General features: G+C 40.4%; 1 protein-coding gene across 4 annotated transcripts in view; it reads left to right on the forward strand.

Moving 5' to 3' along the window:
* Positions 1-15364, forward strand: part of LOC126251804 (DIS3-like exonuclease 2) — a 225994-nt gene extending 210630 nt beyond the window's left edge. For all 4 annotated transcript variants that reach the window (XM_049952445.1, XM_049952446.1, XM_049952447.1 and 1 more), the window contains one exon: positions 14846-15364. In XM_049952445.1, coding sequence (XP_049808402.1) covers positions 14846-15079 — 234 coding nt within the window. In that variant the 3' untranslated portion in view covers positions 15080-15364. The remainder of the gene's footprint in view (positions 1-14845) is intronic.
* The last annotated feature ends 417 nt before the right edge of the window (positions 15365-15781 follow it).

Raw genomic sequence — 15781 nt, forward strand, 5'->3', positions numbered from 1 at the left:
TTGTCTTACCCATAGTAGATTCACCAAAAGGCCACAGTCAACTTTCAGAATTCAGTGCTCCAATTTTTCCATTAGTCAAGCAAAATTTAATGCAAATTCTTATCCTTCTGCTCCATTCCCCCTTTGCCCTCTGTCCACCTCCTCCTCCTCTGCCCTCTGTCCACCTCCTCCTCCTCCTCCTCCTCCTCCTCCTCCTCTGTCCACCTCCTCCTCCTCCTCCTCTGTCCACCTCCTCCTCCTCCTCCTCTGCCCTCTGTCCACCTCCTCCTCTGCCCTCTGCCCACCTCCTCCTCCTCCTACTCCTCTGCCCTCTGTCCACCTCCTCCTCCTCTGCCCTCTGTCCACCTCCTCCTCCTCTGCCCTCTGTCCACCTCCTCCTCCTCTGCCCTCTGTCCACCTCCTCCTCCTCTGCCCTCTGTCGGTCTCCTCCTCCCCTGCCCTCTGTCCACCTCCTCCTCCTCTGTCCTCTGTCCGTCTCCCCCTCCCCTGCCCTCTGTCCGTCTCCCCCTCCCCTGCCCTCTGTCCGTCTCCCCCTCCCCTGCCCTCTGTCCGTCTCCCCCTCCCCTGCCCTCTGTCCGTCTCCCCCTCCCCTGCCCTCTGTCCGTCTCCCCCTCCCCCTCCCCTGCTCTCTGTCCGTCTCCCCCTCCCCTGCCCGTCTCCCCCTCCCCCTCCCCTGCCCTCTGCCCGTCTCCCCCTCCCCCTCCCCCTCCCCTGCCCTCTGCCCGTCTCCCCCTCCCCCTCCCCTGCCCTCTGCCCTCTGCCCATCTCCCCCTCCCCCTCCCCTGCCCGCTGCCCGTCTCCCCCTCCCCTGCCCTCTGCCCGTCTCCCCCTCCCCCTCCCCTGCCCTCTGCCCGTCTCCCCCTCCCCCTCCCCTGCCCTCTGCCCGTCTCCCCCTCCCCCTCCCCTGCCCTCTGCCCGTCTCCCCCTCCCCCTCCCCTGCCCTCTGCCCGTCTCCCCCTCCCCTGCCCGTCTCCCCCTCCCCTGCCCGCTGCCCGTCTCCCCCTCCTTCGCCCCCCGTCCGACTCCTCCGCCCCCACCCCTTCTCCCTGTCCGTATCTCCTCCCCCCTCTCTGTCCAACTGCTCCTCCCTCCCTCTCCCTGTCCATTTTCTCCTCTTCCCGTTCTCTGTTTTTCCCCCCCTCTCTGTCCATCTCCTGCCCCCTCACATTCATGTCCATATCCTCTTTCCCGTTCTGTCTGTCAATCTCTTCCCCCTTCTCTCTCCACATTATCAACCCCACCATAGTATGAGTTTGCAGGTTCGTATTCCCACAGTATTTCTTTATGGATGGTAATATGTGTACAAAGTTCGGTTGAAATTGATCATGGGCTTAGAGGGAGTTTTTTACCTTTAGCACTGCCCACATAAGTACATGTGACCTATATTTCACATAAATTTAATATATTTCATGTGTGTTTGTACACATATTTTACCTCTATCTCTATTGAATTTAGTTCTATAGTTTCGTTTTCATGCAGCTCGATGTTGATGACATCATAGCTCCTGAACTAAGCCTCGTGCAATGATGTAATTGTGCAAGTACATTCAGTTGTATATGTGAATACTCTCTGCAAAATGTGTCATCAATACAGTTAGTAGTAAAGAAGTAATAAATTAAAATGATATGCCTGATGCAACAGTTTTTAGTGCATGAACAGTGGAAATAAAGTAAGCAATAAAGTTTATTCCTTTCATCATTTTGTTGTGATTGACAGTGAGAATAATTTTCAAAAAGGCTCGAAATTGTGTGTAAGTTGGTTGCAAGTCGCTAAGTGCGCTCATTCTCAAATAATGGATGAATAAAGTCTGGGTATTCACTCATTGTGAGCTACACTTCTTTTTCACCCTCAACCCTATCCTTTTCATATGTAGGTGGTTCTTATGCCCACAGAGATTATTTCCAGACAGTGAGAGATTTACATACCAAGTTTGGTTGAAATTGGTCCATTGTTTTAAGAGTTGTGGTACATACCTATAAAGATACATATATACGTACATAGATTTTTATAGCATGTTTGGATGTAGTAGATAATGTCAGAAGCTCCATAAGTCTCTTCATAGGTAGTACAAGAGAGCATCACTGTCAGAAGACTTTAGTCATTTCCAAATGTAACATATTGCGCATACAAAGGAGAGGGAAACTACCAGTGGAAAAATGCTCTTATCAGAGCACAAAAAAGGTGAATATGCTTCTGCTTAAAAGACTTACTGGAAAGTGGGATACTGTCTGCCTCATTCTACCTTCCTCGGCACATTTAAAAATTTTCTCAAAAATATACGCACTCTTGGTAACATGCAACTCACCTCACTGCCTCACCCTCTCATAACTGTAACTCATTCATTCCCCCTAGTCCATCCCTGTAAGTTGCTCATACCCATCCACTCCCACTTGCCCATTCTCATTCACTCATTCTGCTGAACTCAATGTCATTGTCTCTTTGTGTACCTCTAAGTGTGACTGTCTCCTGTCTTAACGCCTAGTCTCCTTCATACTATCTTTCTGCTACTGTCTCCTGTCATTCTCTCTCTCTCTCTCTCTCTCTCTCTCTCTCTCTCTCTCTCAGTATTTATTACTTCCATCTTATTCCCACTACCACTGTCTCTTTCTCTCGCAGCATAGAAAAGTGAGGATATGATGACATGCAAAAAAAATTTAGGAATATGTTTAAAGGTGATGATGAAGGTAGAATGAAGCAGATGGTACCCCACTTTTCAATCAGTCTATTAAACAGGAGCATATCCACCTTTTTGTGCTCCAGTAGGAGCATTTTTATCTGGCTCCCTTCTTTTCCCTGCAACAGCAGGGCGTGTCACTCAAATAAAAATAACTTTACGGATAAGTAAAATTTTGGTGGTTTACTTACATGAAATTAGGATAATGCAAAACTAATTTTACACCTCAGACTGGATTTTATGTGCACAAAAATTTTGCGTGTACTTCAGTACCACAATGTGGGTTTCCCAGAACACTTTTGATGATACTTTGAATCCTTTTATCTCTGAAAGGATAAAGATATCAAGAAAATTTTCAAGGTTATTCGAGATCCCAATTGTAGGAATATCGTGAAAATTACAGCCATTTGCTGTGCCCAACCGCCTTGGAATACACATTTTGGTTTTCTTACCCAAAACCAATGTTTTTGGTGTGGTTCTCAGTTTTTGAAAATGGGGAGATAGCACTTTTAGCTAAATGCCAAGACAATATGCCATTACAATTTGAGCACTTTGATGTGGTTAGATATCTGCTGCAGACAGCAGAAAAATGGTGAAAAACACTTTTTATGGGTTTTCTCAGGAATCACCCATGAACTAAATGGCGCCTCCATAAGCCCCTTAAGACACGCCGTAGTTCACACCCAGCGCAAAAAGAGTCAACTGATTTACTCCATTTGTCTAAGCTGGAGGAAATGTGTAATATTCAAACTTCCACGCTGTACTGTAGGATAGTTACAGTAAGACGATCCTTCTTTTGGGTACACAAATGGTCCCTACTTCAAAAGTTATCCAAAGCACTTGACCCTATCTTTCTATCACCAGTAGAACCTGAGGTATGGGCCACAGAAAAATCCTGTTTTTATGCGTAGTGTTTTGGAACATGTAGATAGCACACGCTATTGCATGTGTACCAACTACTGTACAACTAAATCATTGATGACAAATTGCTGGAGACAATACCTACCATAAAAAGTCTAGGAGTAACCATCCAGGCGACCTCAAGTGGAATGACCACATAAGACAAAGTATAAAAAGCAGATGCTGGATTGAGATTCATAAGAAATATCTAAAGGAAAGGTAATTCCTCCAGGAAAAAAGTACTTAAAACATTTGTTGAACCAATTTTAGTGTTGCCCTTCACTCTGGTACCTATATCAGATAGAAATAATAGAAGAGATGGAGAAGATCCATTGAAGATCAGTGCCTTTTGTGCCAGGTCATTTGATCGATGCAAGAGGGTTGCAGGGATGCTGCATAAACTGTAGTGGCAGATGCCACAAGAGAGGCTGTCTGCATCACAGAGAGATTTACTATTGAAATTTTGAGAGAGCACTTTCCAGGAAGAGTTGGACATACATCTTATGAAATGACTGCTATGAGAAAATTTGAGAAACTAGAGCTAATATAGAGCTTTATTCATTCTTCTTGCATGCCATTTGTGAATAGAAGAGGGGATCAGATAATGGTACTAGAAGTACCTACCACTGCACAGCGTCAAGTGGCTTGCTTGAGTATTGATGATATTTGTGTATTCCGCCTGCTCATGAGACTGTGGGCATGTTGATGCATAGACATCGATAATTTAATGGAATGTATTTTTTTTAACTCTTTCTATTACATCTGAGATCCTTTCAATATTTGTAGCATTGTTTATAATTTTCTCTTTTACAATATAGCTTAAACATGCATTTACCAACCTATTCTTTTGCACTGTAGTAAAACATCTGTCATGTTTGGCTTTTAGTTTTATTCCGTGTGACATCTTTTAATTTCTGTTCCAACTCCACTATCCTGTCTTTTGGTAGTAAAGTTCTGCAATTTCATTGTCCCTAAATAAAGAGTAATAGGAGCAATTATTATCTTTTTAGGCAAACTCATGCAGCATGGCATGGTCACAGAAATAGCTTAGCATTTTCCATGTCGGAAAGACTTTTCCTGGTCCCTGACTCCCCTATTCCAAATATTCTTGTATCTACACCTACATACATACTCCACAATCCACTGTATGGTGCATGGCGCAGGGTACCACATACTGCTACTAGGAATTTCCTTACCTGTTCCACTCGCAAACAGAGCAAGAGGAAAAATCAACTGTCTATATGCCTCTGTATGAGCTCTAAGTTCTCATATCTTACCTTCATGGTCCTTAGACGAAGTGTGTGTTCTCAGCAGTAGAATCATTCAGCAGTCAGCTTCAGAGGTTGGGTCTCTAAATGTTCTCAGTAGTGTTCCTCGAAAAGAATCTTCCTTTCCTTCCTGGGATTCCCATTTACATTTCTGAAGCATCTCCATAAAACTTGCCTGTTGTTTGAACCTACCAGTTACAATCAAGCAGCCTGCCTCTGAACTACTTTGATGTCTTCCTTTCATCTGACCTGATGCAGATTCCAAACACTCGAGCAGTACTCAGGAATGGGTCATTCTTTATGCCATCTCCTTATTAGATGAGCTACACTTTCCCAGAATTCTCCCCAAAAAAACAAAATCGAGCATTCACCATCCCAACTATGAGCCAGAAGCTTTGCAATATTATGCCTAGATATTTAACTGATGAAAAAAATGAAATGATCATATGGCATTTCAACCAACACATTACTATTGCTGTGTTTGAACGTCACAGGATTGTTTTTCCAAGTAAACCGTATTAACTTTTCTTAGGGAAAAAAAAAGCAAGCTGCCATTCACCACACCAACTAGACATTGTCTCTAAGTCATCTTGTATCCCCCTCAGTCACTCAAGGACGACACCTTCCTGTACGCCACAGCTTCATCAGCAAACAGCCATAAATGCCTCTGTGTCATGTGGCACTCCTGATGGTGTCGATGTCTCTGATGACACTTGCTCTCGGGGGCAAGTCTTCAAGCCATTCACATATCTGGGAATGTATTCCATATGCTCAGACCTTCGTGAACAGTCTGCAATGGGACACCATGTCAGTTGTTTACTGGATGTCTAGGAATAGACAAAGCTTAGGGAAGGCTTTTTACAATGTTGTCTGGAATACTCTCAAATTCTAAAGGTGGCAGGGGCAAAATACAGGGTGTGGAAGGCTATTTACAATTTATACAGAAATCAGATGATAGTTATAAAGAGTCGAGGATTATGAAAGGGAAGCAGTGGTTGACAAGCGAGTGAGACACGGTTGTACCCTATCCCCATTGTTATTCAATCTGTATATTGAGCAAGCTGTAAAGGGAACAAAAAGAAAAATTTGGAGTGAGAATTAAAGTCCAGGGAGAAGAAATAAAAACTTTGAGGTTTGCCGATGACATTGTAATTCTGTCAGAGACAGCAAAGGATTTGTAAGAGCAATTGAACGGAATGGACAGTATGTTGAAAGAAGGATATAAGATGAACATAAACAAAAACAAAGAACATAAACAAAAGCAAAATGAGGATAATGGAATGTAGTCGAATTAAATCAGGTGATGCTGAGGGAATCAGATTAGGAAAAAGAGACGCTTAAAACAGTAAATGAATTTTGCTATTTGGAAAGCAAAAATAACTGACGATGGTCAAAGTAGGGAGGATATAAAATGTAGACTGGCAGTGAGAAGAAAAGTGTTCTTGAAGAAGAGAAATTTGGTAACATAAAGTATAGATTTAAATGTCAGGAAGTCGTTTCAGAAAGTATTCGTATGGGCTGTAGCCATGTATGGAAGTGAAACAGGGATGGTAAACAGTTGAGGCAAGAAGAGAATAGAAGCTTTTGAAACACGGTGCTACAGAGGAATGCTGAAGATTTGATGGGTTAATCACATAACTAATGAGGAGGTACTGAACAGAATAGGTTGTGGTACAACCTGACTAAAGAAGGGGTCAGTTGATAGAACACATTCTGAGGCATCAATTGATCACCAGTTTCATACTGGAGGAAAGCTTGGAAGGTAAAAACTGAAGAGGGAAACCAGTAGATGAATACAGTAAACAGATTCAGGAGGATGTAGGTTGCAGTAGTTACACAGATATGAAGAGGCTTGCACAGGATAGAGTAGCATGGAGAGCTGTATCAAACCAGGCTTAGGACTGAAGACCACGACAACAACAGAATTATGGAATCTGGTTGTTGCCCTCAATCCATGGTTTATAGGATATCATCTCAGAAAAGGGCAAGCTGAGTTTCACACGAGTGATGCTTTCTAAATCCGTGCTGATTTGTGGACAGAAACATTTCTCTCTCAAGGAAATTTATTTTATTCATACTCAGAATGTTTTCAAGTACTCTGCAGCAAACTGAGGTTAAGGATATTGGTCTGTTATTATGGGGTCCGTTGTACCTTTCTTATGCACAAGATTCACTTTCACTTTTTTCCAGTTGCTTGGGACTGGGCCGTAGGTGACACATTCATGGTAAATGGAACCTAATTAAGGGGCATATGCTGCAGAGCACTCTGTATAAAATCAAATTGGGGTTTCATCTGGAGCAGGCAACTTATTTGTTTTAGACCCTCTCAACTGCTTCTCTGCACCACAGGTGCCAGTTTCTATGTCCTCCATGTGGGAGTCTGTGTGACAGTCAGATGGTATCTTTGTATGATCCTCCTGCATGAATGATGTCTTAAATGTAAAATTTAAAACTTCAGCTTTCCTTTTGCCGTCTTCTATTGCCATTTCAAACTGGTCAATGGGTGATTGGGTACCAGCCTTTGATCTGCTCAGGACTTTACATTAACCAGATTTTCCTTGGTTTCTGATCAAGATCTTTTCCTAAGATATGATGGTGGAAATTGTTGTATGCTTTGTGAGTTGATCTTCCTATGGATGCACAAATTTTTACTAACTTCTGTGCATCAACATTTGCGCATTGTTTTTTGTAACTTAAATACTCTCTTATCTGTCTTGATGGATTTATTAATTTTAGTAACTGTTGTTGCTATGATATAATTATCACTAATCCCTGTTCTATACTGACACTGTTGTTGAGGTTAGGCCTGTTTGTAGCTACAAGGTCTGAAATATTTCTATTGCATGTAGGCTGTTGATCTAGTTGTTCAAGACATTTTCTGGAAAACGTGTTCAGAAGTACTTCACGAACCCTTCTCTCCATATCACGTGCAGTGAGTCCATAGATATCTGTCCATACTCAGTAGATTAATGGCTTCTCCAACTAGTACTGCATGATCTTCGTATTTCCACACTACTGATAGTGGACTTCCCTTGAATGATTGTACAAGTGTTGCAGGGAAGTCAGGTGGCCGGTAAAAACATCCATTAACTAACTTGAGTTCACCTAAGCCTGCTACTTGTGTCAGGATAATCAGTTTTGATATCAATAGACACAATATTTTTTTGACAGAATTGAACTCTCTCCCTCCTATGGAATTGGGTCTGTCTTCTTGATATACTTTCCATGCGTCACTAAATATTTTGAAGCTTTCTACTTCGGGTTTCAGCCAGCTCTTGGCTGCGAGAATAATTTTAGTCTGACAACTTTGCTAAAGAGCAGTAGGTTCAGGTGCTATATTACAAATACTTCGTCATTTTACTGTTAAAATTTTGACACTCAAAGGTATGTCCACTTTGTAAGAGATCTGATTTCACACTCTAAATCAACAGACGAGCATTCATCAGGGGCCCTCAAACTACAGCCTAGACTAAAAAAAACTCACATGTGCTACCTGAGTAGCTGCTTCCTCTTTGCAGTCTACCCCTGATCTATTGAGGGTAGCCCTACAATTCCTCACGCCAAAGCACAGTCTATAAATCATAGGCAAGACCATCACAAAATTGACAGAGGCTTTGGTTGAGACCCACCCAATCAGTGTGACCCACCAAAACAGCTCCAAACCAAAGGTCCCCAGTCAACTCCAGAAAAAATGCTGCAAGTTGTGTGCTCTGCTTGCACCCCAGACGCAAGGCCAACAGTCTAAACCACTTGTGCTAGCTGCCCAAACGAACAGAGGATGGCCTCAGAGCCCAAGTGACAGACATCATTGATGTCAACGTGAGCCACAACTTCCAGAAGATCGCACCCTGCACGCTTGATAGCTACAGGCAGGGCCTCCTCCGCGTATTGGATGGAGCTCATCAGCTGACATACTGAGTTCTCATTGGCTTTCTTTCCAGCCCAGAATGCTATTTCTGTAATGGTCTCCATAACGTACCTTATGTTGGACCTCCCAATTCTTAGTAAACCCATCCACCCCACCATGTGCCTGCTTGGATCCTGCTGAAGGAGCAGCCTGTCCACTCACAGAGTGAATTAGCATGACCACAAGACCAGCCTCCACATTGACTTCACACCCCAAGTGACACAAATGTGTTAGAATCCGCAAGTCAGCCTGTGGTGAGCACAGATCCCAATGATGGGTACACTGCAAGTTGCCTTGGCAGCAGAGCATGTGGGCGAAATAAGCAACACCTGACGTGTCCTATGTGATGCCCCAGATGCTCTACAGCACTACACCCAGATGCAGCAACCATGCAGGTGGCTAAGCATAGCCAAAAATATCTTCAGGTGAACTGCAGCCAGCACGTTCTGTGTCTGCACCTAGCACACACATGCACCATGTATTTCCTGCCAGGGGTAAGTTCAGATAAAAATTTTTTCGAAGCACATAAGTGTTCCAAAAGGTTAGATTAAATACAGTTGTCAGTGGTATCTTTATTGCTGTTAGAAATAGTTTATCTTGTAGTGACACTGAAGTAGATAGTTCCTGTAAGTAAGTATGAGTAAAGATTGTACATGACAAACAGAATAAATTATTAATTAGTTCTTTCACTTACCTCCTGACTGTAATGATACAACTGCTGAACAGTTCACAGCAAACTTGACTCTTATCAAAAATCTCACAATTATAGTTGGTATTAACTTCAATCTGCTCTTAATTTGTTGGCGAAAATACGTATTCAAAGCTGATGGAAAGTATGAAACATCGTCAGAAATTGTACTAAATGCTTTCTCCAAAAATTATTTTGAACTATTAGTACAGGAGCCCACACGAAGTGTACATGATTGCAAAAACATATTTTACCTCCTAGCAATAAATAATTCTGAGCAAATAGGGAGCATCATGATGGATACAGGGATTAGTGACCACAAGATCTTTGTAGTGAGACCAAACACCACAATATCTAAATCCACTAAAAGTAAGTGCAAAATACATCTGTTTAAAAAAGCAGACAAAAATTCACCTTACTGCTTCCTAAGAGATAACCCCAACTTATTCCCAACTAACTATGTAAGTGTAGATGAGATGTGGCTTCAATTCAAAGAAATAGTATTTGAGGAAGTTGAAAGATATATAACAAATAAATTAATAAAATATAGTGCTAATCCCCCATGGCACATAAAAACAGGTCAAAACAGTTACTGAAGCTCGAAACTTAGTGTGTACTTCAGTGCGAGGTGCTTTTAATAGCTTCCATAATGAAACTGTTTGTCAAAATCTATCAGAGAATCCAAAGAGATTCGGTCATATGTAGAGCACACCAGAAGTAAGAAACAATCAATACCTTCACTGCACAATACCAGTGGTAATATTGCTGATGACAGTGCCATTAAATCAAAGTTTTTGAATTCAATTTTCCAAAATTCCTTCACCGAAGAAGATGAAGTAAATATCCAGAATTCAAATCAACAACTACTGCCAACATGATTAACTTAGTAGTATTCTCAGTGTAGGAAGCAGCTTAGAGTAGTTGATAAAACTAAGGCTTCCAGTTCACTTAGTATACCAACAAGATTTATTTCAGAATATGCTGATACAAAAGCCCTATACTTAGCGAAATTACAGACAAATATTACTGATTTGATTTGTAGTAGGATTTTAGAACATTATTAATTACCTCAAAGGTGACAAATGGTCTATTGACACACACAGTCAGCATGGATTCAGAGAATATCATTCTTGTGAAACACAAGTAGCATTTTATTCACACAAAATAGTGAGTGCTGTCGACAGGGGATCTCCAATTGAATCCATATTTCTAGGTTTCCAGAAGACTTTCGACAAAGTTTCTTACGAGACTTCTAATCAGATTGCGTGCCTATGAAGTAACACTTCAGTTGTGTGAGTAGCCCTGTGATTTCCTCTCGGAAAGATCACTGTACGTAGTAATTGATGGAAAATCATTGAGTAATACTGAATTGATATTCAGCATTCCCCAAGGAGGTGCTATAGGCCATCAGCTGTTGCTAATCTGCATAAACAACTTAAGAGATAATCTGAACACTCTTAGATTCTTTGCAGATGATGCAGTCATTTACCATCTAGTAAAATCATCAGCAGATCAAAATGAAGTGCAAAATGATTTAGATATGATTATCTGAATGGTGCAAAAAGTGACAATTGTCTTTCAATAATGAAAAGTGTGAGGTCATCCACTTGAGTACAGAAAGTATTCTGTTAAATTTCGATTACCTGATAAATTTTGGTTACGTGATGAATCGTGCAAATTTAAAGGTTGTCATTTCAACTAGATACCTAAAAATTACAATTACTAACAACTTAAGTATGGGATCATTACCAAATAAGTTTGACAGAGGACATCAAAAAAGTTTAGAGAAGAGCATCTCATTTTGTATTATTGCAAAATAGGGGAGAGCGTGTCACAGATATGATAAATGAGTTAGGATGGCAATCATTAACACAAGGTCATTTTTTGTTGCTGTGAGATCTTTTCATAAAATTTCATTCACCAACTTTCTCCTCTAAATGTGAACATATTTTATTGGCACCCATTCTCATCGTATTAAAATAAGGGAAATCAGAAGCCACATAGAAAGATTTAAATGTTCATTTGCCCCCACCCCCCCACCCCTCATGCACTGTTATGGAGTGGAATGGTAGAGAAACAAACTGAATGTAGTGAAAGAACCCTTTGCCAGGTGCTTAAGTGCCAGTTGCAGAGTACAATTAATAAAATGTTGTGGGCTGTTGCGGAACATGCTTTGTAGCCAGGAGACCAACACATTCACTTTGATAGGACTCAAGTACTGGCAGGTAGAAGTGGACACTATGAAAGTTTATAAAGAGAGGCAATAGAGATTGTAAAACACTCCAGGAGTTTCAATAGGAAGGAGGAGGGCGTGAAATTGAATGATATATGGATTCTGGTGCTGAAGATGATGTGCACCAGTCTTCCACCATGGAGTGACAGCAACAGTGGACTGGCAGTCAGCAACAGCCAATTGTGCTCACGTATTCAAAACATATGATGTCACACCACTGTGCAGAAATGGTATTTTGCTCTAGTTAGTAATGGGCCAGAGTGAGAATCCGACATGAAAAGAAGCTATGATCCTCCTTGAAAATGTCCTCAACAGATGGTGAACTCCATTCGACCACGGCATAATAGCCCAGAACATTTTATTAATTGTGACATTTCCGGCCATGAAAGCTTACATTTTGTAGTTGCAGAGTAATCACATAGATGTAAATGTAGATGTAGACTAACTTAAGAATTGAACTATGAAACAGACAGAAAGAGCTAAATATGTACCTTGCTAGTCACCTGTTGCATAACCAATGCAGGCTGGCAGCTGATTGAGCTGTGGTCAACAGTTACTGGTTGTCCAGAAGAAACAAACAAATGACTACTGTGTTACAGACTGTGTGTGTGAATGTACACGTTCCCATACTAAAATGCAATATTACACCCCTCGAATACAAAAATATGCTGTGAATTTTTAAATTAAACTCTGCAAGCACACAAAAAAATGCAAAGAATTGAAGAATTAAACTATGAAGACAACAGAAAAGCTAAGTATATGACTTACAACAATGAAAACTGTCAATTATTGATGAAATTATTTAATTCGCCTTTGTTTCTTTTCCTTCAACCCTCCTGCCTGAAGGAGCCATTGGTTCCAAAAGCTTGCCAATCGCAACAGTTTTTTATGTGTGTGTGTTCTGCCACTGTGTGGTGAGTAGATTTTTTTAAATATATGACTTGATAGTCTCCTGGTGCTTCACCAACAAAAGCTGATGACTGATAAAGCCGTAATACTGACCTCTCAGAAACTCCCATGTCAGCAGGATTGGCACAACCCTATCCATGGTATACTAGCCTACTAGCCTGTCTGGGTCCAAAGCAATTGGCAAGATATGTGAACAGTTCTGAAGTTATAAGAGCTGTGCTCAAAGCAGATTCACCCCAGGCCCGAATGCTTCTGTCTCTCAGTGCCTAGTGTCATTACAATCTGTTCAACTCCTGATAACATTCTACCAGGGCATTCAAATGTAACTCAATATTGTCATTTAGCAGTCATTCAGTGCCTGTTGCAATGGTAATGAATTAAGATCGGAAGGTAACAGACTGTGGCCCTACGTACTGTCTGTAGAGGAGGAGTGGTTTGTGAACATCCTTTTCATATTTGTTCCCCATAAAGTGATCCATAAAGAGTGTTGCCTTTCCACTGCATAAGACAAATAGTCTGTTAAAATCTCTTGCTCTTACTCTTTCTGGTTGTAAAACAGTAATTCTACATGAAATAGTGTACTGTTTTCATTGTATTGGGTGTGTGTATTTACATTGTTTTATGTTGCTTATGTTGTAGTTATGAGTGTTTCTGCTTGATTGATTTGGTAGCTGATTTCATTTTGCTTCATTTATCTGGAATTACATCAGTAAAGTGATTTAAAAATAATTTTTCCTTTCTTTTTGCTCGTGTCAAATTTTATTGCCTTTAATTGTATGACAGAAGTAGCTTGAGTGTTTTATTTGAAACTGAAACACAAAAATGTGGGAGTCAAGGAATGTGACCTCATAACTGTAATGCCTGTTAAAAGCTATTCTTGCCACATAGTTCACAGTTGAAGTTATCAAGTATCACACACACATCAGTCACAATACTCAGCAAGAAATTTGAATCTTTGTATATTTAGATTGTATCCAAATTTGTAATACAAGGGCTTTAGGTTTCAAAAACAATGAAGAACATACCTGTTATAGCATGTGATCAGGAATTAATCCGTAAAGGGCTGGGAAAATCTGGAAGATAATAAAATAGAGGGAGTTAGTAAAAAAGGGATAAAATGTTTTTAAGAAGCATAGTTCTGTTATGTAATGTCTCTAAGAAGTTTCAGCTCTGTTACGAAATACTTTAGCACTTAACAAATTATTGAAATAGTATATCACAGTTTTGCATCAGTATACTGTATTCTTAAAAATGAATTTTTTTATGTAACTCTTCAGGCTTTCCCGGCGAGATCTTGACATGTGGAAAATCGGGTCTACTGCCGGATGTTTGTGTCGCTCTGGCACAATATTTCGGCAACGAGTTATGTGGCCGAAATATTGTGCCAGAGCGCCACAAACATCCGGCAGTAGACCCGATTTTCCACATGTCAATTTTTTTATGTATTAATGCTTTTTTTTTTTTTTTAAAGTCAGCAAGAAAGAGAAATGTAACATTTGAACAATATTGGCAAGACGAGTTTCATTGAAGACACTATATCATGGCCGTTGGCTGCAAGTGTGAACAAACAAGAACTTAGACTGCCCAAGAGGAGAGGAGCAGTTGGGGGAATAAGCCCAGCCTTCCTCTCACAGGGCTGCCATCCTACATCAGAGTTCTGTACATTTGTACATTTGCAGAACCGGAACTGACACGGTCATAGGGATTGCCGATCCTTTCTGGCATCATTGACATCACATTCATACCTCAGGACGGAGCAGGACTAGTGTCTTCACATTTCTCAAAGTTGAAAAGAAAACAATGAGCAGTGTAAAACACACAGCAAAATGAAGTACACAAAGCATTTAGTGGCACAGTTGTTTGTTTGAGGTTGCCAATGGTAGCTCAGGTCCAATCTCTGTAGGTCTCTTACACAGCCATAATTCAAAACACTCATCACCTAAAACCATCATGTTATACTGTCCATATAATAATGTATGTGAAAACTGTGGCTGATTTATCACAGAGAGTAAAACCTAATTGTAGACTGGCAAGTAGATTCTTTCAGAAGTTGAGTGTTTGTTATAAAGAACAGCTCTCAATCTTCTGTAACATGTTTGCTAGTGACTGCAAGCCCTGACTGTGTAGTAGGTATATTTTAAATTAGTTCTTTCTCGTATTAACATAACTCCTTTGACCTACTGTCCAATAAAATATGTGGATTATAATTTAAAAATTTGTTTGTATTTTTTTAATCTGTTTATGACAGATATTTTTGTTTTTGCAGAAACTGGATGCAGATGTTGAATTTGAATCCCAGAAGGATTTCTCATTCTTGAAAATAGCATGGAAGTCATCAAAGAATTTGAATAACATATTCTGCCAAGTAATTGAGATATTCAGCTTAGTTCGTGTGAGACTGACAGCTGCAAAAGAGCAGACTAAAATTCTGGCCGAGCTGATAGATCCTCAGAATGCTAATACCAATAATGTCAGCAATGTTGATGGATGTTTGACATGACAGTATTCAAAGTGACTCACTTTATTTTGTGTTTGTTGTGAGTTTTCTAGACTCCAGTTGGTAACAAAATGTTTATGACAGTAACTGAATGTATCATGTAGAAAGAGAAAGATTTTCCGTGGTAGCAGGTATAGATGAAAATGACACTAAACAGAAAGTGCTGATGAAAAAAGTACTGTAGCTTGTCTCTTGAGTTACATTTTATTTTTGGTTCATGTCTTTATGGTATAGAAAAGATAATGCCTACTTTGTGCTGTCACATGTTTAGAAGATAAAATGTGCAAATCATACTTTTTTCAGTGTTTTCTGTCTGTCATTTGACATTTGATTTTTATAATGGATATAGAAATATTTTATGAAATCTAACGTTGCATTACATAAATAATATGTATAACATCGTCACACTGTTTGGAACTGCTGTAGTTATGCTGAATATATTGATCTTTTAACAGTCAGTAATCATCTTATGCACCTCTTCAATTTGTTTCAGATATGACTCGAAAACTGAATTTTGTTTCAAGTTAAGGTTTTAGGTGGTTGTTCTACTGTAAGGATGGAAATTTCTCTCATTTGAGTCTCAAATGTAATGAGAAGAGATTTTCTGTATACAAGTTATGCCTTTTCAGAGTTGTTGCTATCAAGAGTTTAAAAATATACGGAGAGAGTGTAAGTTTATCACCATGTGACTGAACAGGCTGTTAT

The sequence above is a fragment of the Schistocerca nitens genome, chromosome 4, assembly GCF_023898315.1.
Source record: "Schistocerca nitens isolate TAMUIC-IGC-003100 chromosome 4, iqSchNite1.1, whole genome shotgun sequence".
NCBI classification, from domain to species: domain Eukaryota; kingdom Metazoa; phylum Arthropoda; class Insecta; order Orthoptera; family Acrididae; genus Schistocerca; species Schistocerca nitens.